At 38.2% G+C, this 25,654-nt stretch overlaps 2 protein-coding genes across 2 annotated transcripts; both read right to left on the bottom strand.

The window, feature by feature from the left end:
- Window positions 1–4,507: 4,507 nt before the first annotated feature.
- Window positions 4,508–6,006, bottom strand: LOC131870078 (UDP-glycosyltransferase 83A1-like). Its single transcript, XM_059215781.1, has 3 exons — window positions 5,523–6,006; window positions 4,984–5,423; window positions 4,508–4,816 (listed from the first exon to the last, which is right to left on the bottom strand). The coding sequence occupies exons 1-3, from the start codon at window positions 6,004–6,006 to the stop codon at window positions 4,508–4,510; spliced, it is 1,233 nt and encodes a 410-aa protein (XP_059071764.1).
- Window positions 6,007–11,814: 5,808 nt separating this feature from the next.
- On the bottom strand, window positions 11,815–13,133 carry LOC131870079 (UDP-glycosyltransferase 74E1-like). The gene is made up of 3 exons (XM_059215782.1): window positions 13,041–13,133; window positions 12,229–12,729; window positions 11,815–12,123 (listed from the first exon to the last, which is right to left on the bottom strand). Exons 1-3 carry the CDS (start codon window positions 13,131–13,133, stop codon window positions 11,815–11,817), a joined length of 903 nt encoding a protein of 300 aa, XP_059071765.1.
- Window positions 13,134–25,654: the final 12,521 nt, after the last annotated feature.

Consider the following 25,654-nt stretch of genomic DNA (forward strand, 5'->3'; position numbering starts at 1 on the left):
TAACTGTCCCTTCCTTCTTAGAGAATTTGCTACAACATTCTTCTTTCCTAGGTTGTAGAGAATCTCAAAATCAAACTCTACTAAGAACTCTTGCCACCTGGCTTGCTTTGGAGTTAGCTTCACCCAAGTCTTGAAATACGTTGAGGAAACATGTTCTATCTTCACCACAAACTGCGTTCCCAACAGATAGTGCCTCCAAGTTTGAAGACAATGAACGATCCCAGTCATTTCCTTCTCATGGGCAGGGTAATTCCTCTCCCTATCCTACAACTTTCTCGACTCATAAGCCACTGGATGTCCATCTTGCATCAACACCCTTCCAACTGCAAAGTCTGAAGCATCGCTTTGAACCTCGAATGGCCTCATGAAATCAGGTAATGCCAACACTGGCATCGATGTGAGTCTCTCCTTGAGTGTCTCAAAGGTCATCTGACACTTGTCTGACCACTTCCACTTTCGGTCCTTCTTTAGAAGCTCTGTTAAGGGTGCAACACATCTAGAAAACCCTTCAACAAACCTCTTGTAGTAATTCGCCAAACCAAGAAACGACCTCACTTCATGAATATTCTACAAGGGTTCCCAATCCCATATTGCTCTTAGTTTCTTTGGATCTGGACGAATGAAACCTTTTCCAATAATATGCCCCAAGAAGTGCACCTCTTCCTGAGCAAATGCACATTTCTCCTTCTTGACAAAAATTTTGTTCTCCCGGAGCAATTGAAATACTTCTGCCAAGTGTTGCTTGTGCTCCTCCATGTTCTTGTTGTAAACTAGTATATCATCCAGATACACCACCACAGACTTATCCAACAGAGGTCGGAACACATCGTTCATGAGTGTACAAAATGTTGTGGGTACATTGCATAGCCCAAACGACATCATCATGAACTCGTATGACCCATACCTGGTCACACATGCAACCTTCTCGTCGTCTCCCACTGCAATCCTCACTTGATAGTAGCCCTGCTTAAGATCAAGCTTTCTGAAGACCTTTGCCCTAGACAATCGGTCAAAACAATGAGCAATAAGAGGAAGGGGATACTCATTTTTGATGGTCAACTTCTTCAAGGCCCTGAAGTCAATACATAACCTCAATGTTCCATCTTTCTTCTTCTGGAACAACACGGGCACCCCATACGGAGAATGGGATGGCTTGATGTAACCCGCCTCAAGCAGCTCCTCCAACTGCCTCTTCAATTCTACCATCTCTGGACCAAATAACCTATATGGAGCCTGTGTTGGTGGCTTCGCCCCTGGTACCATTTCAATCTTGTGATCTACAGTTCTCCTCTCTGGGAGTTGAGCGGGTAGCTTGACTGGCATTGTGTCCTCAAACTCCAGAATGACTTCCTCTACTTTAGGTGGAATGGGTGTCTCCTACACATCCTCAAGTTCATCCCAACCTCCAAGTAGCGCTGCTAGAAACATTGGTTCCTTACCATGGTTCTTGGTTGCCTTTTTCATTCCCAATGCTGAAATCATCGGAGCCTTCCCAGACCGTTGCTTCTCTGTCATCTTCACCAAGCATGTCTGCTTCGGATCTAAAAACACCAAAGAATCCAAGTGAGGTATCACCGCAACCTTGCCAATCTTCAAGAACTCCTGACCCAAAATCAACTCAAAATCATCCATTTTGATCACTATCAAATCCATGCGACCCTACCACAAGCCGACTTTCAGTGGTATGTCCCAGACAATACCATGTATCTTTTTGAATGGGGAATTCACCGCCTTGAAAGAGCATGCATTAGCTTGCACCTTCAACCCCAAATCTCGAGCTCTCTTGGCTGAGATAAAGTTGTGAGTGGCTTGTATATACATCATAGCCACTGTGTACTTCCCACTCATCTAGGCCTCCACGTAACACAACTTGTTTCGGTTCTCAAGTTCGACAGTCATAGCCCTAGGCTGCTCGGTGGTATTAACTCACCCAAACACTGGATCACACCCATCACTGCAATCTGACCATCTTGGTCTACTACCATCTATGTAGAGTTCAACCTCTGCCACTATGGACATTCTCTCGCACAATGCTATGAACCTCCATAGATGAAACACCCACGCCCTCTCCTGTCATTCTTTGACTCAACGTCTTTCGAACCTTTGCTAGAACCTTTACCATTTGAGGACTTTCATGTCCCACTCTGTTTTTCTGCTAGAAGAGTCCTCCTTTCCCTTAGACTTTCCATCATCCTTGGGTTGGAACTGCTTCTTGTCTTTTCTCGGCGGATTGGATCCACCCGCAGCACCTGATGCCTTCAGCAAATCCTTGTAGTCAACCAGTCGATCTGTGACTGAAATGGCATCCTCGACATTTGGAACCTTCAGCTTCTGAAGATTGTTCTGAGCCCACGGTGCCAGACCTTTCAAGAAGTGATACAACTTAAGATCTTGATCCATATTTGGAAATTCCAACATAAGTACCCGGAAAGGTTTGATGTAATCTTGGATTTTCCCTGTTTGCCTTAGGTCTGAAAGCTATTTGAAGGAGGTCCAACCTGCATTCTCTGGATTGAATTGCTCCTTGAGTGCGTCCTGCACCTCATTCCATGTGTCTACCTTGACTATCGGCCTACCAGCCTCCATGTCCTGAAGTCTGGCCCTCCACCAAAGCTTAGCTGCTTCATTGAGGAATCATGTGGCCGTCTCCACCTTTTCTTCATCCGTCAATCCCCTCATGGATTTCAGGTACCTTCCCATGTCAAAGAAGAAATTCTCCATGATCTTATCATCTCGATCACCCTCATATATTTTAGGTGGTGTCACTCTTGCTCCCTTGGTAATCCCTTCTTGAGAAACACAACTCTTGACAAACTCGATCTCTAGGAGAGCCTTCTTCAACTCGCCTTCAAGCCTAACTCGTTCTTGTTGTTCCTGTCCATACAGGATTTGGAGATCCTTGATATCTCCTTCAGCTAAGTCCAATCGTCCTTCTACAGTCTCCATGCACCTTGGCAACACCTCGTCTTCCAAAGACTCCAAACGGTTGGTCACCTCAATAAGCCTTTCCTTTGTCTTGGACCTCTCAGTGACGTGAGCATGGGGTGAGCCCTGCTCTCCTTCTGACTCCCTGTCAGCATCCCCGCCCTTGGCCATAACTGCTGAAAAACTTAACCCTCTTAGTGTGCTAGCATGGGGGTATCAAAAACCTTGTGCTCTCAACTATCACGGGGCTAGATTTACCCGTGCAGCACCGACGATCTTTTAGGTACTTGTCTGTGAGATCCAAGCACTTCCAAGAACTCAAACTATGCCTGTAAGCACTCCCAAGCTCTAGAACCTCCACACACACACTTGCACAACACGTACAAACTTGCACAGCGAAATAGCTTTATTGATTTGAAGAAATGGCCCCTAGCCCTGTCTACAAACAATTCCAACTATGTTGTTGGTCACTACCCCGAGTACTTCCCAAGCACCCGATTACAAGTTCTCGCCCCTGGATCTGCATCCACTCTTGAAACACCGGTACAGATACCACTGCACCTCGCCCCTGGCTGTAGCTTCTCACGTAGACTCCAAATCTAGAAAGACTCTGTCTCCTTTGGAACTCAACCTGGCACACCACTGACTCTCTAGTGAGCCCACGACGACTTACCCTGTACACAACCCAGGCCCCCTCCCTGAACGGGGACTCCAAGTCTCACTACTTCTCTGCTACTGCGTCTACTTCACCTCTGTTTTGCAATCGCTTTGAACACCTTTGCTCATTGGAATGCTATTTTGGTCCTCCTTGGATTTCTCCACCATGAACCTTCGCCTGGGAAAGTAAAGCACACTGTAGAAACGTTCTCTCGTGAACGGCGGGGTACTCTGCTTCCCCCTATATAAGTTTTTCATCCAGTTCTCACACAACTGTAGCTTGGCATTAACCATTTGTCAATCACCACAACTTCCACCTACTGAGAATCGGAAGGGACTTATCACCCCAGAAGCCTACTGATCTGCCCGAGACAGCAGCCCTTTACATCTATATTCAGACTATGTACATCTGATTACAACGCGTTTCATAATTTAGTTATCTTAGAACAATTATAATCTCATTAAATTGCATAAGAGAGAAAGTTTTAAAGACATTACAAATTATTGAATTGAATTAAAAAGAATACACAATTTAACAAATTTGAAATTGAAAATTTCTCAATGCTTTGTCTTTACATTATATTATTAACAAAACATAAAAAATTTAAATTATATTACTAACATTCTTTATAGAAAACTCAAGCCAACAACAATACCAAAGACACATCTATAATACAATAGCATCATCATAATTGATGAAAGATCGTAGCATTAACACCTTTCACTATCTAGATGAAGAGTTAGCCAAATGAAAACATGATTACTACCTAAGTAAGGCCCATTTCTTAACAAAATAGCCTTTAGCACAACATTGTTTGATTTTAAAACAGATTGCTGAACAAGAAAGAATGTGTTGTAACCACATAGATGACCCAAGGGACGACCTGATCAGAAAGCAAACAAAACAATCGATCCAGAAAGCAAGTTATTCATTCGGTGGTCGCTTCATGGCCGTGACAAATAGATTAAAGTTATTCCACGAGGAGCCCCCCTCCTCGATTACATCCCTAGCAATTATCTTCAACTTTCTGGACTCCTCTCTTATCTCCAGGCCTTGTTTCGATTCCAGCAAAATCTCTACACTTTTCACAAACTCCCCCTTCTCTAGAATTCCTTGACTATTCGCATTTAATGGCAAACCCAATTTCCACGCATCCACAACATACATGCGGTTAAGAAACTGGTCTGCGATATAAGGCCAACAAAGCATGGGCACGCCCATGGTGATGCTTTCCTGCACAGAGTTCCACCCACAGTGAGTCACAAAACAGGCTATGGAAGGATGACATAACACCTCTAACTGTGGCGCCCACGAAACTATGTAACCCCTATCTCTTACTCGCTCCAAGAAATCAGCGGGTAAAACAGGTTTGCTTCCTCTCATTATAGATTGGAGCGCACAACCCACAGAAATGGCCTCTGGGTGGCCTCGACTCCCAGAGCAAGTTCTTCCACTTGCTTTTCGCTCAGAACTGTAGAACTTCCGAAAGATATGTAGATCACAGAGCGGGCACACTGTTTATCTAACCATTGTAAGCATTCCGTCTCATCTTTCCAGAAACTTGGTTGGACCTTAGTGCTCGTCGTGCATTTGAGAAACTCAGGAGCAATTAGAGGGCCTATTGGATACACGCCCACTTCTTTGGACAATGTTTCGACTACTGGAGCTTCAATCTCTAAGAAAGAATTGAAGAGCATCCATTTAGTGTGCTTGATTTCCTCTGCCATGCGAATCCCTTTCCGAAACATGTATTCGCCTGCCCAGTACCGATGAAGCTCTCCAGGATGCAGCGGCGGCATGGAGGGAAGATATTGAATTGTTTTATCTTCCTTCGGAATTCCTTCACACAAAACGCACAAAGATGAAAAAGGTTTTTAAATATCGTTTGCATCATGAAATAAAAAGTAAAATCGATTGACAGGGTATGATTATATGTTACCATCTGAAGGAAGGATGCCATGCGAGACCCAATTGGCAGTAATGTGGAGAATGGCGAAGAGTGAAACGTAACCAGTGTGAAAAAAGGCGAGGGAAACTTTACGGAGCATGGCTACCGGCTGTAAGCCAAAGCACATCCAGACGTTCGCAATTATACAGGTGACCTTGTTTTCTTCTTCCTTGGCGTTTATTTCCTGAACAACTTGATCGATTACAGAAGGCCCCATGCCCTTTTCCAACAACTCCATAGCGTTTGCAAGACGTTCTGGAGTATCCATAGCTGGGAATTGGAAGGGAACAGATATCATTCTGATGTTATCACGCAAGGAATTTAGAGTGTTGGCTTTGAGCATACGGTTATGATTGCTGTCGGAGTTGAGGAAAGTGACAAGGAATCCATGAGAGACGAGCTTCCAGGCGAGCTGCATCATGGGATTAATGTGACCTTGTGCAGGAAAAGGAACGAGAAGCGCGTGAGGAGCCATGGCTGAGATTAGCTCCTTACGCCTCTCCAGAGCAGCACAGATTTAAGATTATTCTTAGTAAAGACGCCAAAATATAATGGGTAAAACATCGTTTTGAGAAGGGACCCTCGCCTGACAACTTTTGTCTGTTAGGCAATATCATATAGGGATTGTATTTATCTAGCTTTCCGGATCTCCAGTATCATGCATAGTGAAAATCGCGTTACGCCGAGGGCGGGCCTTAAACAGCACATTCCGTTCCCGTGAGGGTTTAAATATATAGATTAAATATCTAATTTAAAATTTGGAAGGTCTATTCAAGATTTCTTGTTCATTTAACATTGCCTGCTTATTATTTTAATAGTTATATTTTATGATAAAAGTATTCTAATATAGTTGTATAGCTATCAGATATAGTACGGATTGAATGTCTTAGGGTTTTTTAATTCCACTTCTTAGTATAATCATTATATTTTCTCCTTATTTTATGGAATATGTTTGGATTTTTAGATATGATAATTAGGTTTTGAAGATATAACATAAGCACTATAGGAGAGTCACAAATGTTGTTACTATCAAATACTAAATGCTCATAGGATGTGAAGTATGGGGAGGATGAACACTATGAATGTTGTCATTCAAATGATTCTTTTACTAGAAGTACCCTTCTTTGCAAGTATTCTTAGTTTACATTTATCAAACATAGTTGAATGCTCTGAAATCCCTTACATGCCCCTTGTCTAAGAGGAGAATCTCTCACTCTATTTGTAATATCATTTATTCAATCTCACTAATTAGAGCTATTAATATACTCTTTGGTATTATTATAATGCAACTATGAAGATTAAGAGATGAGTTCATAACATCGCTATCTAGAAATACCTAAAAAGGAATGATATTTCCTACTATACTTGGTGGCATATGATAGAAATCATTACCACCAAAAAGACTATTAGAGGGAGCTAATTACAAATCCAAACCATACAATATCCAAGGACCAAGATTAAGGAGACAAGGGGGTAAGTAATCTAAACAAGTTTCACATTTTCCTCTCTCACAACCAAAGAGAAGTGAAGCCAAAAATAACCAATGGTGAAGAATAAGCATCTAAAAGAATAGATAGCTCTAAAGAAAAAAAGAATGAAACTATAGAAGAAACTATATAAATCAACTTCAAATAAAGATAACAAGAGAAGTAACACAAGAGATAAGAAAACCTCCAACATTTAATAGAGACAACCATAAATAAATAAAAGGAACATCCAAAAAGAAAAGAACTTCTTTACTCGCCCTTCAAATTTTCCAATAAAAAGAAGAATCCAAGTTGAATATCATCAATCAAACGAAGCAATGTATAAAAGTAATGCTTGAGAAAATCTAATAAAAAGGAGGAAACAATGGACTCACAAGATTTCGGTATTTTTCAAGGTACTAAATAGGATAATTGGAATCAGCATAAACCCAAACAAGAGAGGAAATATCTTCAATAATTGCCTTATCAAACTCAAAAAAAGATTGAATTGATGGAAAAAGAGCCTCTATTAGAGTATTGATTTTTTTCAAGTGCTTGCTAGAATATCTAAATATTGCAAAGGATCCAAAATATTAGAAAAGGTAAGATGAAAAAGGGCATGAAATCAAGACACAAGTACCTATCTAAAGGACACTCTCTCATCAAAATATTTAAATCATCAAACTAGAACAAAATAGACATAACATAATTCTTGATAACTGAAGCCAACTCCATATTGTTATCCAAAATACATTGAAGGAATTCGAAAATCATCAAAAATAATGAAAGAGTATTAATCAAAGTGATAGTAATCATTGTAATAGAAAAAGTAACCATCATAGAAAATAAAATCACTCTTGTTTTATAAAATTTTGATTTCATAAGTAAAAAGGAAATTTATCAAATCCTCTCCCAATATAGGTTATTCACTAAAATATATTTGGATGCTTGAATTGGAAACCCAATCCACCAACTAATTTCCTTAGAAATTGCACTGATTCTAACACTTGACAATTATCCAAAATCTCAAGATCTTTTTCATGAAGTTAATTGAGGCTCCAATGTTCTACTTTATAATATTTGAAACTCTTAATGATAAAATTAGGATCTCCTTCAAGATTATTGTTTGAGAATTGATTAGGAAACCAATTTGTAGATCAAGAATCACATACCTTTCATTTTAGTCACATTATTAATACTGTATATAATAAATTGTGTACCCATGAAAATGAACATACATTTAACAATGGCCTCTGCACTAACAAGAAAATATTATTAACTATCCCCTTTGTATAATATTGATGGTGAGCTCTGTTAGGGTTTCCAGCAGTGGCACTGATGCAAGCAATTTGAAGGATGGAGGTGAGAAAGATGTGGATGGTGAGGATGGAGTATGTAGTCTAGCCAAGTTTGTTGAGCTTTGGGTCTTCATCCTCTTCTCTATAGTTTTGGAGTGGGCTTTGGTTGTGTCTCCTATCATGTTGAAAACTTTGTTTGGCCTTTGTTTGAAGGCTTTTGGACCTTCCCCTAGTGCCTTCCGTGAGGTATTTTCCCTATTGCAAGCGATTTTTCCTTCATGTGGCAATTGAATATGCTTGGAGGTTGTTGTTTGTGCCCCATTCTTGGATGTCTCACTGGCTGATCCTTCTACTTTTTTGAAGGGACTCATCCTTGTGGTGGTCCCTCCTTTTAACCGATAGTGAGTTTCATGTGGTGCCCCTAATATTTATTGGGCTTTCTCTACCTTCTTGCATTGGGCTAAGGTTGGGAGGCCTTGTGTCCTCTACCTTTGGGGGAGTTCCCTATTTCTCCTATGGTGTATTTTTTTCCCCTATTTTGGGGTTTGTCTCAGTGAGCTCATCTATTCAAACTCTTTCTCTTCTTTAAGTGCTTCAATTTTTCCCCCTCCTAGGGTTTCGTCTCTGGTGGCTTATGGTGTTTTCTACTTAGAAGGTGTTTATGCCCCTTTGGCTATGTTTGAGGTGGGTCCTCGGTTTATCTCCTTCTAGTTGAGATTTTGGGCATTCATTGGAGTTGCAGGTCTCCATGGTTTGGGTGTTTCCACCTCTATGAGACTAATTTTCAAGGCTTATATCCTTTTAGGTATGGTTCCTAGTAGTGATGTTAGTTCTATTCTCCTCGACGGCCCTATGGAGGTGGGTTTAGCTAAGGATTTCCTCCATGTTGCTTCCATCGTTGGTTTAGAAGATTTTTCTATGTTCTTTTTCACTAGTATGCCTATTGAGGTGGTGGGTAGTAGCAAGGGATCTCGTTCTCTCCTACCTTTGCATGGTGGTCCCTTGGAGGGTTTGACTGAAGCAAGCCACTATAAAAGAAAAAATTCTCATTTTAATATGACTAGGTCTGGATCCAAACATGCGGAAGTACTTGGATGGAGACACTCTCTAACTATGTCTAACATTTCTCAGCTATCTAACATTTCTCAACTAATTTTTAGAGAGAGATATACAAAACCTCTTGATCCAAAATTTGGAACTTATTGTTGATTCAAAAACCATTCAATTGGATGCCCAATACACATGTCAACAAATTTCTCAAAATTACTTTTTAGCATAAAATTATTGAAAAATCTTTATATAAAAGTGACATTTACAATATTTAATATATTTTCAACTCATTTAATGAATAACCAATATAAAATTGATGTGATTTGTCAAAGGGTGTGGTTTTGAGCTCAATGGATAATGTTATATAGGATCTTGGACATCTTTCAAGAAAAGTGTCTATTTGATTCACTAGAAATGTATTTTTCCACATGTAATCTCTTCAAATAAAGCATTTTCACATGGATGGATTCATTAGGTCCCTTCTTGTTAATATCTTTGAACTTTAAATCTCTCCTAGATCCATAGTTGAACCCTTAAGTGATCAAATATTCTTCAATTACTTCAACGTATCATAGGATTTGGTACACAACTCCAAATTTATAAGAAATGTAGTATTTTTCCCATATAATAATTCAAAAGGGCTTCTACCTATATTCTTTTTAGAGTTAATTATGTCAATCTAGACTAGAACCTTAAATTTATCTACTCTACTATTATTTTGCTCTAAGGTCCTAATGATAATCTAATATCAAAGTTTTCTTATCATATTTAGTTTTTCCATTTCCTTGAGGGTGATAAGGAGATCAATAAGTAATGTTGATCCCATGTTTTTTGGAATATAATTCTTTCATATGCTCTAAAACACATAACATTACTAGAAATGATTATTTGAGGCACCCTAAACCTAGGAGTAACATCAGTTAGTAAGAAATGCATTATAAGTTTTGCATTATTTTTCTTTGTAGTAATTCATATAACACGTTTGATAAAATAATTTTGGCTACAAGTATTCATTTTAAAATATTGCTAGGTTTATTAGTGATTTTTTGTAATAAAATCAATGGCCTACTATTGGAATGGACCCTTAGTTCAAGTTATTTTTAGTCAAGTATTTATATATTTCATATTTCTTGTAAACCTTTGGCATCTATTACACCTTACCATCTTGGTCACATATTTAAACAAAGTGGTGCACACATATCCTACTCCCAAAACTAATGGCTAGTATCCTTGGCCATAAAAATATCTTTCTCATGCTAGTAATAGTGCTTGTTTTAGAGCATCTTTGATTACTAAAAAGTATTGTGTATACTTCATTGGCTATTCAAATGGCATGTGCCAATGCTAGGAGGAAGCTAAAGATAGTTCCTTTGAGCTTGAAAGGGTGAAAGAAGAGCCTCTGAAAGGTTAAATTATGGAAAGTATTCACATGCAATGTACCCTAGTCCCTAGTGATAGGTATAACGTTATTTCACAAATGATCTGATTGAATCAAGGAATGTTATTTAAGATATAATCAAGATTCAATCACAAGGTAAGAGGTACAATTTGTCAAAAGAATACAAAAGAAGTAATACTATTTTAGTTAAGATATTTTAGCGCATACATTTTTCACAACATTTTTTCTTATCAAATTTTAAGATAATTCTCATAACTAATTTCTTTCTAATAATACATTTAATTTTCTTAATAATTTGAATTATTAATGTTTAATTCCCAAACCCTATACTTTTATCCCTATAAGTTTTTTTAGGTTTAATTTTTTTGAGTGCATTATCTTAATTTTTATATCTCATTATCTACTTCTATTAGTTTTTCCTATAGATTCTTTATAAGAATATCTTTCTTGACATTTTTTGGTTCATTATTTAACCTTTTTTAGCAACCATATTCACCATTGCTTTCACTCTAACATTCCCTTTATAGATCTAATTGCTATATTTTATTATAATATTTTTAGAAAATGGATGATTGATCATATTATAATTTGGTAATTTGGTGAATTCTATATTTCTACATCTTGTATAATTTTTTTCGGCTTTTTTTTTTTTTTTTTTTAATTATATTATCAACACTCTACATACAAAACTCAACCCAACAGCAATGCTGAAAACACATTTATATTTTTAATTGATAAAATAAAAACATGAACTTTGATGAAAATACATAGCATTTACACCCTTCACTTTCTACATGAAGAGTTGGCAAAATGAAAACATGGTTACTAAGTAAGGTCCATTTTTAACAAAATAGCCTTTATCACATCATTTTTCTTGTATTCTATGATAGGTTGCTGAACAAGAGTGTCTTGTAACAACATGGATGACATAACCTATGTGGAAGTACGACACAAGGGACACCTTATCACCTATGTGGGAGTACGACACGAGACACCTTAACAGGATAAAAGTATTGCTTCATGCAAGAAAAGGAGCCAAGTGAAACAAAACAATCGCTTCAGAAAGCAATTCATTCATTTTGTTGTCGCTTCATGGCTGTGACAAATAGATTAAAGTTATTCCATGAGGAGCCCCCGTCCTTGATTGCATCCCGAGCAATTATCTTCAATTTTCTCACTTCCTCTCTGATCTCCACGCCTTGTTCTGATTCCAGTAAAATCTCTACACCTTTCACAAACTCCCCCTGCTCTATAATTCTTTGGCTATTCGCATGCAATGGCAGACACAATTTCCACACATCCACAACATACGTGCGGTTAACAAACTGGTCTGCATGGTAAGGCCAACAAAGCATGGACACGCCCATGGTGATGCTTTCCTGCACGGAATTCCATCCACAGTGAGTCACAAAACAAGCTATGGAGGGATGAGATAACACCTCTAATTGTGGCGCCCACGAAACTATGCAACCCCTATCTCTCACTCGCTCCAAGAAACCAGCAGGTAAAATAGCTTTGCTTGCTTTCACTAGATCAGAACGTACAATCCATAGAAACGGTCTCTGTGTGGCCTCCACTCCCAGAGCAAGTTCTTCCAATTGCTTTTCACTCAGAACTACCAAACTTCGAAAAGATATGTAGATCACAGAGTGAGCACACTGTTTATCTAACCACTGTAAGCATTCTGTGTCATTTTTCCAGAAGCTTGGAAGGACCTTCGTGACCGTCCTGCTATGGAAAAACTCAGGAGGAATTAGAGGACCTATTGGATAAACGCCCACATCTTTGGACAACGTTTCGTCTACTGGAGCTTCAATCTCTAAGAAAGAATTGAAGAGGACCCATTTGATGTGCTTGACATCCTCTGCCATGCGAATCCCTTTCCGAATCATGTATTTCCCCTGCCCACGACCACGGAAGATCTCCAGAACGCAGCGCCGGCATGGAGGGGAGATATTTTGTTTTTTTATTTTTCTTTGGAATTCCTTCACATAAAACCCACAAAGATAAAGAGGTTTATAAATATCGTTCACATCATGAAATAAATAATAAAATCGATTGAAAGAGTAATGATTATATGTTACCATCAGAATGAAGGATGCCAAGCGAGACCAGATGGGCACTAAAGTAGCGAATGGCGAAGAGTGAAACAAGAGCTGTGTGAAAAGCGGCGAGAGGAAGGTTATGGAGCGTGGCTACCGGTTGTAAGCCAAAGCACATCCAGACGTCTGCAAATATACAGGTGATCTTGTTTTCTTCTTCCCTGGCGTTTATTTCCTGAATGACTATCAATTACGGAAGGCCCCGTGTCCTTTGCCAATGCCTCAATTCCATTTTCAACGCCTTCCAGAGTATCCATAGGTGGAAATTCAAAGGGAACGGATATCATTCGGATGTTATCAAAGAAGGAATTTGGAGTGTTGGCTGTGAGTATGCGGTTATGGTTGGTGTGGGAGTTGAGGAAAGTGAGGAGGAATCCATGGGAGACGAGCTTCCAAAGTTGCATCATAGGATTAATGTGACCCTGAAAAGGAAAAGGGATGAGAAGAGTGTTTGTTAGTTTGTTAGCTTGGACAGCTGTTTGTCTATTTGCTAAATAATTAGTAAATAATTGTTTGCTAACAAATGTAGTTAGAGTTCAAACAATTCTAATTAATTATTTGACTCTTTTTAGAAACTTCTAGCAACCAATTTGGTTAGGGTTGTTTAGTTGTTTTTAATCTGAGCCATTGAGTGAGAATTAATCTCGGCTGTTGGTTTTCCAACGAAAGTAGTATATAAGGGGGTCAGGGGGCATTTGGAAAACGATGAATGAATGAATGAATTGTGTGAAGAATTTGTAGTGTTAGCAAGTAGTCTTGTAGTGTTAGCAAGGGTGCAATGATAGCGTTAGGATAGTAGCGGGGTGGAATCTCAGCAGAAGAAATTGGGAGGTCGTCGAAGCTCTACCAGTAACAGGCAAACAGTATTTGTATCTCTTGATTTGTTGTAGTTAATATATATTCCTCATCTGCAGTATTGGTTTTCCCTTTGGGGTTTTTCCAGGGACAATTGTTCAAAAATATTGTGTTCATTGTGTTGCGCATTCATATGAGTTTGTGAAATTATAGTTGTGTCATTTTCCAGTATTTTTTACTCAAATAATCTATCAAAGATAGGAGGATAATAATCAGTAATTGTAATAGATTTTTCACATGGTATCAGAGCTAAGTTAAGGGTAGAAGAGATTTACCCTAGGCAAAGGAAACTAAGGGTTTATAAAACCTAGTTTAACCTCTTTAGAATTTTTATTTGCTTTAACCTTTGAGATGGCCTCAGTTGGTTTAAGAGATCAAGACAGATTGGATGGAGCCTCTAATTTTGGTGTCTGGAAAGCCTCTAATTTTGGTGTCTGGAAAGCCAGAATTTCTTTATTGCTAGAAGAGAATGGTATCAAGGAATATGTTACCACTGTTGTGACTATACCTATAGATGCAACACGGCTTGCAGCATACAAGAAGGATGATTCCAAGGCGAGGAGGCTAATCCTTGATGGTGTCAAGGACCATATTGTTCCACATATTGCTGAGTTAGATACTACAAAGAAGATGTGGGATGTCATTCTAAATCTGTACCAGAATGCTACCACTAATCAGAAGCTGATTCTCAGAGAAAAGCTGAGGAATACCTGAATGAATAAGGGAGAAGACGTGACGAGTTACCTCACCAGACTCAGACTTGTCAAGGATGAGTTAGCAGCTATTGGAGATAAACCAAGTGATGATGAGCTAGTACGAATAGCCCTAAATGGGTTTTCTAAGCAGTGGGATGTCTTTGTTCAAGTTGTGATTGGATGAGACACCTTACCAAGTTGGGATCGACTTTGGAGTGACTTCACTCAGGAGGAGCTTAGACTAAGCCTTGTCAATGGAGCCAACAATAAGAGTCATAAAAGTGAGGCAGAACAGGAGAACGTTGCCCTAGCGGGTAAAGGAAAAGCAAAGAAGGGGTCCAGCAAAGGATCAAATCCTCAAGGTGAGAAGAAGAAGAAAGACTTGTTGAAGATCAAGTGCTACGGCTGTCACGAGTTTGGCCACTATGTCAACGATTGCCCAGAAAGGAAGAAGAATGACAAGAAAGGCAAGAAGCAAGTTGCAGCTTCAGCAAGTGCAGATGAGCTCTCGAATAGAATGGAAGATGAGTTTGCACTCATAGCATGTATGGTTAGCTCAACCTCACAGAGTGTTTGGTACATAGATAGTGGGGCGTCATTTCATATGACAGGAGTTAGAGAATACTTCTCCAGTTATAAGGAGGAGAGCACCAGAATCCAGATCTCTATGGGAAACATGTCCAAACTCAACTCAGTTGGGAAAGGGACTGTTCAGTTTCAGAGGGAGAATGGTAAGATGATTCCTCTTCATGATGTGTTGCATGTTCCAGGCTTAGGGATGAATTTGATTTCTATATCTATCCTTCGGGACAAAGGGTACAATGTACTCTTTAGAGAGGCAAATGTATTGATTAAGCATAAGGATTGGAAATCACCCATAGCTATTGGAGTTAGGAGTGGTCGACTTTATAGGTTGCAGTTTGATACTCCTAAGGTACTCATGAGCAGCAGTAATCCTAGAGATCTTGGAGAGCTATGGCATAGGAGGATGGGCCATATACATCATGGAGCACTTAAATTGCTTCATGAGATTGTGACAGGTGTTCCAGAGGTGAGCACAGAGCATGATGATGTATGTAAGGGATGTGTGTTGGGGAAGTTTGTGAAAGCAACTTTTCCAAGGAGTGACACTAGATCCAAGGGTGTTCTTGATCTAGTACATTCAGATGTATGTGGACCAATGTTGACGAAATCTCTCAGAGGGTATGAGTACTTTAGTACTTTTATTGATGATTTCTCCAGCAAGACCTGGATATACTTCTTGAAGACCAAGGATGAGGTTTTCAGTCGCTTCCAAGAGTTCAAGGCTCTTGTGGAGAACTTGACAGGAAGGAAGATAAAGGTTCTTCGGTCAGACAATGGAGGCGAGTACAAAGGGAATGAATTCCAAGAGTTTTGTACCAGGGAAGGAATCAAAAGAGAGTGGACTATTCCTTACAACCCACAACAGAATGGGGTTGCTGAGAGGAAGAATCGATCCATATCGGAGGTAGCAAGGGCTATGCTACATGATCAGGACCTACCCCATTACTTATGGGCAGAAGCATGTAGTACGGCAGTATACATACAAAACAGGGTTCCACATAAGGTGCTAGGGAAGATGACACCAGAGGAAGCATTCACTGGGAAGAAGCCAGATGTTAGTCACTTCAGGATCTTTGGGAGTTTGGCATATTGTCACATTCCAAAGGATACATGTACCAAGTTAGATCAAACTGTAGAAAGAGGGTACTTTGTGGGGTATAGTGAAACCTCAAAGGCATATTAGATATTCATTCTAGGGACCAGGCGGATTATTGTTCGATGTGATGTCAAGTTCATGGAGGACAAGGCATTTAGAAGGTCCAGAGATTTGCCAGCAGATGATCAGAGTGAGTAGCCAACACAAGCTCCAAGGATCACTCAATCGAATCAAGGTCAGCAAAGCTCTAGTACAGTTACTAGTACAAGCATAGGCTCAGGAGGTGAGAGTTCTTAGAGTATGGAGCAACAGGTGCAAGAAGAGATGCATCAAGAAGACATGGAGGTTGATATTTCATCTTCTACTGTTGGCAACAACAATCGTAAGGTTCAGCAGACACAAAGAAATACTCAAGAGTTAGTGGGTACTCCTAGGATAATGGAAACAACCAGTCAAGTTTGATGACTATGTTGCATTAGTTAGTCAGTTGGTAGATAGTGAACCTTCTAGCTATCAGGAGGCTGCACAACATCAAGTGTGGCAAGATGCTATGGTTGAGGAGTATACTTCAATTATGCAGAATGATGTTTGGGAGGTAGTGCCTAGACCAACAGATAGGGCTGTAGTTGGATCACGTTGGATCTATAAGATCAAGCACGGTGCAGATGGTAGCATCGAGAAATACAAGGCAAGGTTTGTGGAAAAAGGGTTCTCTCAGAAGGAGGGAATAGACTATGAGGAGACATTTGCTCCAGTTGCCAGGTATACTTCTATACGAGCTGTAATCTCAATTTCAACACAAATGGGATGGCAGATCCATCAAATGGATGTCAAGACAACGTTCCTCAATGGTGATTTGAAAGAGGAGGTATACATAGAACAACCAGAAGGCTCTGTAGCACACAACAAAGAGACCCACGTGTGTAGATTAAAGAGAGCTTTGTATGGACTCAAGCAGGCTCCCAGAGTGTGGTATGAGCACATTGATAGTTACTTGCAGGAAATGGGATTTCTGAAGAGTGACGCGGATGCTAATCTCTACTACTTGGTGGTTGGGGGTGAGATTTTCATTCTTGTTCTATATGTGGATGACTTGTTTCTAACAGGTTCACTAGGACTCATAGAAGAGTGCAAGAGGGACCTTGTAGTAGAGTTCGAGATGAAGGATTTGGGACTTATGCACTACTTTCCAGGCATGGAGGTATGGCAGACAAATGGAGAGATTTTCCTTGGACAAGGGAAATACTGCATTGAAATCTTGAAAAGGTTCAGGATGGAAGATTGCAAAGCCATGTCTACACCTATGATCATGAATTGGAGGAAGGTAGATACATCTAGGGAGAAGGATGTAGATCCCACATTATCCAGGTAGTTGATTGGTTCTCTCATGTATTTGGTCAACACCAGGCCAGATATATCTTTTGCAGTTAACTCTCTTAGTTAGTTCATGGTTGAACCAAAGGGAGTGCAATGGACAACGACAAAGCATGTGCTGCATTATTTGTGAGGTACAATCGAGTATGGGATTAGATATGTTCAAGGTGAAGGAATCAAGTTGATGGGCTATACTAACGCAGATTGGGTAGGCAGTACAACAGACAAGAGGAGCACTTTAGGGTGTTGTTTCAGTCTAGGATCAGGAGTTGTCTCTTGGTTCAGCAGGAAGTAGAAGTCTGTGGCTCTAAGTTCTGCAGAGTCAGAATACATAGCAGCTAGCATGGCGACATGTGAAGCTATATGCCTTCGAAAGTTGCTAGTAGCCTTGTTTGGTCAGAAGGTGGAGACTATAGTGATACACTGCAACAATTAGAGTTGCATTAAGTTGACTGAGAATCCGGTGTTTCATGATAGGTCGAAACATATAGACATCAGGTATCACTTCATCAGAGATTGTGTATAGCGTGAAGTTGTTCAGCTACAGTTTATACCTACAAATCAATAGGTAGCAGACATTCTGACAAAGGCATTGGGGAAAGCAAAATTCATCTTCTTCAGAGAGAAGTTGGGTGTCATGCAGAACAAATTCAGTATGATGTTGCCATATCTTGAGAAATATGATTTGAAGAATATAAAGATGTCAGTAAAAGACATAGGAAAGAATATGATGAATAAGGGGATGAATAAGGTATTCAATGGGCAACTATTACCGAGTCAGACAATGATGAGATCATGATGTTTAGATTGTTTTAACATCATACATATGTTGTAAATTGTAAGGTTAATACTATACTATGTTACCAAGCAAAGAACCTAGTCGGTAAACCGTAAGGAACCTATTCGGTAAACCCTAAGGTTATCTCTATCGGTTAATGAAGGCGAAATGTCTACCGAGTGAAGTTTAGTATTTACCGTGTTGTAACCGAGCTGTAACATAATGCATTAAATGTTTACATGCGTTATTTAATGAAGGAAGCTAATGAGCTGGAACTGATTAAATGATTGGTATGCCGTAAATATAGTTTGTTAAGAATCTATGGCAATGGAAGATCGGCAGGAAGATCTACAGTTCAGATTGAACCGCAATACCCTAGCATAAGTTCCAAGGCAGGGTAAAACATTTTTAGATCGAAAGATGCATTGAACCTGGTCAAGTTTGAAGATCTGATGGCTATGATTGATCATGGGAAATGTGATCAAGGAGATTAAGCGCTTAGCTAATTGTTTATAAATAGGAAACTATTGATAAACAATGTATGTGGGCAAGTGTATGCATAGGGATACTACATAGTGATTACCGAGCACTAAAGCTTGAAGACCTATTTTGAAAAACAAAGTATAGAAGCCCAGTAGATGGACAAGATTAGTTCTATGTCTAGATTGTATTGAACAAATAAGAAGCTAGTTTAGCATTTTAGATGTGAAGTTGCAGATAGATTTTTATTACTGTTATTTTGTGAAAGTGACAGAAAATCTCTTAACCGAGTGGACTTAACAGTCTTATTTGTAAAACCCTCTAACAAGGTGACATTCTGATTGAGTGTTTGAAATCCTTTAACAAGGTCACTTCTAACAAGGTGAAGATCCTAACAGATCTGAGGGAAATCCCTTAACTGGGTCACATCTAGCAATGTGTTTGTAATCTTTAACAAGATTTGCTTTTAACCAAGCATACTCTAGAAGAGTATATTTCTTAGTGGGTCCAAAATCCCACAGTGGTTTTTCCCTATTTGGGTTTCCACGTTAAATCTGGTGTTATGAGGTTTATGATGTTTATATGCTTTTGAGTTTGCATGTTTAACATTTTTTGTTATATTACTAAAGTATATGTTACCGAGGTTGAATCTGATGTTTTTATGGAAGATTAAGTTTGTATGATTCACCCCCCCCCCCCTCTCATCTTGTTGGTTATGGGATCTATACTTACATTTAGTATCAGAACTATCAATTGGTATCAGAGCTTTGGACTCCAAAAGAAAGTTTAAAGGCACTTGAGTTGAAGATCCAAAGATGTATAAGAGGGATGCACCGAAGCTGAACAAGTCAAGTTTCTCTACATGGCAGAAAAGGATGAAGCTGCATCATCAGGAGTTGGAGAATATGTTGTATACTATTTGGAGAACAATTTTGTTACACTGAGCACCGATCCATTGACAATGGAAGAGATAAAGGCAAAGCAAGAACATATTCAAGCAATGATTGAAATAACATCTTCATTGACCAATTCAGAGTTTAATGACCTAGAAGGTTGCAATGATGCAAAGGCTATGTGGGATAAGCTCATATCTGTGTATGAAGGAGATGAACATGTTCAAAGAGAAAAAGTAGATAGTCTAAGAGGACAACTTGAATCCATGAGGATGAATGAAGGTGAGAAGATAACTCAGTATAGTACAAGACTAAAGGAGATTGACAATCAAATCAAAGGAGCAGGTGGAACTATTGAAGAAAAGGATATAACAAGTAAGTTGTTAAGAACCCTTCTACCAGCTTATGCAATGCGAGTCTCTGCAATCAATGAATTGAGATCTATACCTAATATGCCAATTTCTTTAGATGCTACTATTGGTAAGCTACATGCATTTGAGTTAAGTAACTTTGATAATAGTGGATCTTCGGTAAATAGAGTTGAATCTGCATTTAGTTCTTTTCATCTTGATGAATCTAATGATTACAATGAAATAAAGTATAAGTACTCTGAAAGAGATCACAGTGGAGCAAGTGAAAGATTTCGTAAGAACATGGAAGAAGTACACAAACTGTATGAGGAAATCAGAAAGCAGGAAGAGTTTGAAGCACTATTAGCTAGAAGGTTACCTAGAGGCAAAGGTAAGTATAAAGGAAAACTACCTTTGAAATGTTTCAATTGTGATAAAATAGGACATATAGCTTCTAATTGTCTTGACAAAGATTGTACTGAAAAGAGAGATTACCGAGATGACAGACAGAAAGATAATCATTACAGAGGACATCGAGACTTCAGAAGAAGAGATAGAAAGACACGCTTAATAGCTGATGAGGAATCCAATGATGATAAATCAGATGAAATTGATACAGAGGAAGTAGTTTATGTGGCTATCAAAGATGGATCAGATGAAGAAAGGTATGAAGAAAAAGCCCTAATATCTCACATAAATACTAATGATTCTTGGATCATAGATAGTGGATGCTCACATCATATGATAGGAGATAAACACAAGTTTGTTATATTAGAAGATTATGATGGAGGCTATGTTAAATTTGGTAATGATGCACCATGTCCGGTGAAAGGTAAAGGATCTATAACACTTCTTGACAATGCTAAATGTAATGATGTTTATAGGGTTGAAGGTTTGAAATACAATTTGTTGAGTGTAGCACAGCTAAACAACACAGGTTACCGAATAGAATTTCAGAAAGGAATTGTCAAAGCTCATGACAAGAATGGAAAGTTAGCTGCTACCGGGACACAGAAAAAAGGTAACACATTTCACCTTGACTCAACTCGTAACAAGTGTTTGTATGCAAAGATAGATGATACCTAGTTATGGCATAAAAGGTTTTGTCATGTAAATTTTGATAATTTGATCAAAATAGGTAAGAAGCACCAAGTAAGAGGTCTACCGAGTCTTGAAAAACCTGAGAATGCTATGTGCCGAGGATGCCAGATGGGTAAGATGACAAGATCAAGCTTTACAAGTAAGTCTTACACTTCTAAGGGAATTTTAGATCTTGTGCACACTGATCTTTGTGGTCCTATGAAAGTTCAAAGTTATTATGGTGATAAATATTTCATATTATTTGTGGATGACTATTCAAGGATGATGTCAATAATGTTTTTAAAACAAAAGTCAGAAGCTTTTCAAATGTTTAAATGGTACAAGGAAAGAGTTGAAAATGAAACAGGAAGACAACTGAAATGTCTTAGATCAGATAGAGGAGGAGAGTTCACATCTGATGAATTCAACTTATTCTGCAATGATCATGGTATTAAAAGACAAGTCTCTGCACCGAGAACTCCACAACAGAATGGAATAGCTGAGAGAAGAAACAGATCTATTGTGGATTGTGCTAGAACATTGATGATTGAAAAGAAAGTGCCACAAACATTTTGGAGAGAAGCAATAAGCACAGCAATTTACACCCTTAACCGAGTACAATTGAAGAAAGGTACTTTGAAGACACCATATGAAATCTGGTATGACAAGAAACCTAATGTAAATTATTTTAAAATCTTTGTAAGTAGATGCTATGTTCACAAAGATGATAGAAATGGCAAGTTTGATCAGAAAAGTGAAGAAGGAACATTTCTAGGTTATTCTTCTAGAAGCAAAGCATTTAAATGTCTGATCAAATCATCTAACAAAATAGTAGAAAGTGCAAATGTGAAAATTGATGAATTTGCAGAAAGAAATGATGAAGGAAATTCCAAGGAACCAGAAGACTATGATGAATTTGTCTATGTTCAACCGACAAGTCTTACCGAGAAGACTGTTGAAGAAAATGAAGAGAATATCTAGTTACCGAGTGATGAAGAAGATCATACAGAGCCTACCGAGCCTATATTAGCCAAGTATGTCAGAAGACATCATGCACCAAGTCAAATTATAGGAGATAAGGATGATCCAGTGATGACAAGGAACAAGCTGAGACAGAACACATGTTTGATATCTGAATTTGAACCGAGAATAGTGAAAGAGACACTTAATAGTGAAGATTGGATAAATGTTATGACAGAAGAGATTGATCAAATCAAGAAGAATGACACATGGACACTAATTCCAAGACCGAAGGACAAAAATGTAATCGGTACAAAGTGGATTTTTAGAAATAAGCTAAATGAAAAAGGAGAGGTCATTCGAAACAAAGCAAGACTAGTTTGCAAAGGTTATGCTCAAGAAGAAGGAATTGATTGTGGTGAAACTTTTGCACCTATTGCTAGACTTGAAGGAGTAAGAACATTGTTGGCATATCCTGCTTTCAAAAACTTCAAGGTATATCAAATGGATGTCAAATCTACATTTATGAATGGAATATTAGAAGAAGAAGTTTTTATTGAACAACCTGAAGGATTTGTTGAAGACAAGAATAAAGATCAGGTATGTAAATTGAACAAAGCTTTATATGGTTTGAAACAAGCACCTAGAGAATGGTATGAAAGATTGCACTCTTATTTGATTAAGATTGGTTTTATAAGGACAAGTGAGAACAACAATATGTACATGAAGAATGATGAAAATGGAATACTGATCTCAGCCATATTTGTTGATGATATTATATTTTGTGGAAATGACTATTTATGCAAGAACTTTGGAAATGAAATGATCAAAGAATTTGAGATGTCATTAATCGGTGAGATAAAGTATTTTATAGGTTTACAGATACTACAACTGAAAAATGAGATTTTTATTACTCAATCCAAGTACATAAAAGAAATCTTGAAGAAATTTGGAATGGAGGATTCAAAACTAGTAAGTACTCCTATGACTACCAACTGTAAATTATCAAAGAATAATGAATCTGCATCTGTTGATGAGACACTTTACCGATCCATGATTGGAAAGCTACAATATGTTGTTCACAACAGACCAGATATAGCACATGCAGTAGGTATAGTTGCAAGATTCTCTACAGATCCTAAGGAAACACACATGACAGCAAGCAAAAGAATTTTTAGATACTTGAAAGGCACTAAAGATTATGGCTTAGTATATCAGAAAGGAAATGATTTTGATTTAAAAGTTTATACTGATGCTGATTGGGTAGGCAACATTTATGACAAAAAAAGCACAAGTGGAGGAGATTTCTTTTTAGGAGAAAGTTTAGTGAGTTGGCTTAGCAAGAAACAAGGATGTGTTTCACAATCAACAGCAGAAGCTGAAAACGTTGCTGTGGCATTGAATTGTACCAACATTGCATGGATCAAACAATTGTTGGAAGGTATAAATGAGAAAGTTGCCAAGCAAGTAACTATATTCTGTGAAATACTAGTGCCATTAATATTTCAAAGAATCCTGTTATGCACTCTAAGACAAAGCACATCTCTATCAAATATCATTATCTTAGAGAAGAAGCTCAAAAGAAGAAAGTGGTGTTGGAGTATGTTAGCACAAAGGAACAAATAGCAGATGTCTTCACCAAACCACTACCAAGGCACACTTTTGAATATCTCAGAAGTAAGTTAGGGGTCCTACCCCTATCTTCTACTCACTGACCAAGTTCGGTGAAAGCATCAATCCGATGACTCTAACGAATATCTTTTAGGAGTTGATGTTGATTTACACACTTTAGGATGTTTTCTAAAGGTGTACAAGATACCATATAGGGAACAGAAATTGAAGACAAAATGCTTTGACCGAGACTCAATTGACACATTATAGTAGGAATTCACTTCATACATGAAGAAATTATGTTTTAGTTCTTTTTTTGGCATTGTTGTCAAAGGGGAAGAAAATTGAGAAAGGGGAGAAGACTGAAGATTGGAAAGAAGACTAAAAATAGGAGAAGTCTAAAGTATGGGGGAGAAAATCTATTGAGAGCAAGAGAGCATTTCAGCATTTCAGAAAATCACAGCAATCTAAATCTTTTAAGGTCAAATCAATTGGTTTTGCCATCAATGCCAAAGGGGGAGATTGTTAGCATTTGGCACTATAACAAACAATGAAGGATTGCTGACATTTCAATAAAGGATATTGAGAAGGTTGTTGATGATTATGGATATAATTGATTAAGGATGTTTACTGTCTTGATATTCTTATTTTGTCATTGATGTCAAAAAATTGATTTTCTAATTCAGTGTGATGTTGCCATATCTTGAGAAATATGATTTGAAGAATATAAAGATGTCAGTAAAAGACATAGGAAAGAATATGATGAATAAGGGGATGAATAAGGTATTCAATGGGCAACTATTATCGAGTCAGACAATGATGAGATCATGATGTTTAGATTGTTTTAACATCATACATATGTTGTAAATTGTAAGGTTAATACTATACTATGTTACCAAGCAAAGAACCTAGTCGATAAACCCTAACGTTATCGCTATCGGTTGATGAAGGTGGAATGTCTACCGAGTGAAGTTTAGTATTTATCGAGTTGTAACCGAGTTGTAACCGAGCTATAACAGAATGCATTAAATGTTTATATGCATTATTTAATGAAGGAAGCTGATGAGATGGAACTGATTAAATGATTGGAATGCCGTAAATATAGTTTGTTAAGAATCTATGGCAATGGAAGATCGGCAGGAAGATCTACAGTTTAGATTGAACCGCAATACCCTAGCACAAGTTCCAAGAAATGTATGCAAGTTCCAAGGCAGGGTAAAACATTTTTAGATCGAAAGATGCATTGAACCTAGTCAAGTTTGAAGATCTGATGGCTATGATTGATCATGGGAAATGTGATCAAGGAGATTAAGCGGTTAGCTAATTGTTTATAAATAGGAAACTGTTGATAAACAATGTATGCAGGCAAGTGTATGCACTGGGATGCTACATAGTGATTACTGAGCACTGAATCTTGAAGACCTGTTTTGAAAAACAGAGTATAGAAGCCCAGCAGATGGACAAGATTAGTTCTATGTCTAGATTGTATTGAACAAATAAGAATCTGCTTTAGCATTTTAGATGTGAAGTTGCAGATAGATTTTTATTAATGTTATTTTGTGAAAGTGACAGAAAATCTCTTAACCGAGTGGACTTAATAGTCTTATTTGCAAAACCCTCTAGCAAGGTGACATTCTGATTGAGTGTTTGAAATCCTTTAACAAGGTCACTTCTAACAAGGTGAAGATCCTAACAGATTCGAGGGAAATCCCTTAACTGGGTCACATCTAGCAATGTATTTGTAATCTTTAACAGGATTTGCTTTTAACCGAGCATACTCTAGAGAGTATATTTCTTAGTGGGTCTGAAATCCCACAGTGGTTTTTCCCTATTTGGGTTTCCACGTTAAATCTGGTGTTATGAGGTTTATGATGTTTATATGCTTTTGAGTTTGCATGTTTAACAGTTTTGGTTATATTACTAAATTATATGTTACCGAGGTTGAATCTGATGTTTTTATGGAAGATTAAGTTTGTATGATTCACCCCCCCTCTCATCTTGTTGGTTATTGGATTTGTACTTACATTTAGTATCAGAACTATCAGTTTAAA

This window comes from Cryptomeria japonica, unplaced genomic scaffold (genome assembly GCF_030272615.1).
Source record: "Cryptomeria japonica unplaced genomic scaffold, Sugi_1.0 HiC_scaffold_281, whole genome shotgun sequence".
Classification (NCBI taxonomy): Eukaryota; Viridiplantae; Streptophyta; class Pinopsida; order Cupressales; family Cupressaceae; genus Cryptomeria; species Cryptomeria japonica.

Excerpts from the sequence above, each read along its gene's own strand:
- LOC131870078 (XM_059215781.1), bottom strand. The coding sequence starts at position 6,006 with ATGGCTCCTCACGCGCTTCTCGTTCCTTTTCCTGCACAAGGTCACATT. Across the intron at positions 5,424-5,522 it reads TGGCATCCTTCCTTCAGATG|GAATTCCGAAGGAAGATAAA; the intron begins GTAACATATAAT and ends TTTTGTGTGAAG. Across the intron at positions 4,817-4,983 it reads AGAGGCCATTTCTGTGGGTT|GAAAGCATCACCATGGGCGT; the intron begins GTGCGCTCCAAT and ends AACTCTGTGCAG.
- LOC131870079 (XM_059215782.1), bottom strand. The coding sequence starts at position 13,133 with ATGATATCCGTTCCCTTTGAATTTCCACCTATGGATACTCTGGAAGGC. Across the intron at positions 12,730-13,040 it reads CAAAGGACACGGGGCCTTCC|GAATTCCAAAGAAAAATAAA; the intron begins GTAATTGATAGT and ends TTTTATGTGAAG. Across the intron at positions 12,124-12,228 it reads CTGCTGGTTTCTTGGAGCGA|GAAAGCATCACCATGGGCGT; the intron begins GTGAGAGATAGG and ends AATTCCGTGCAG.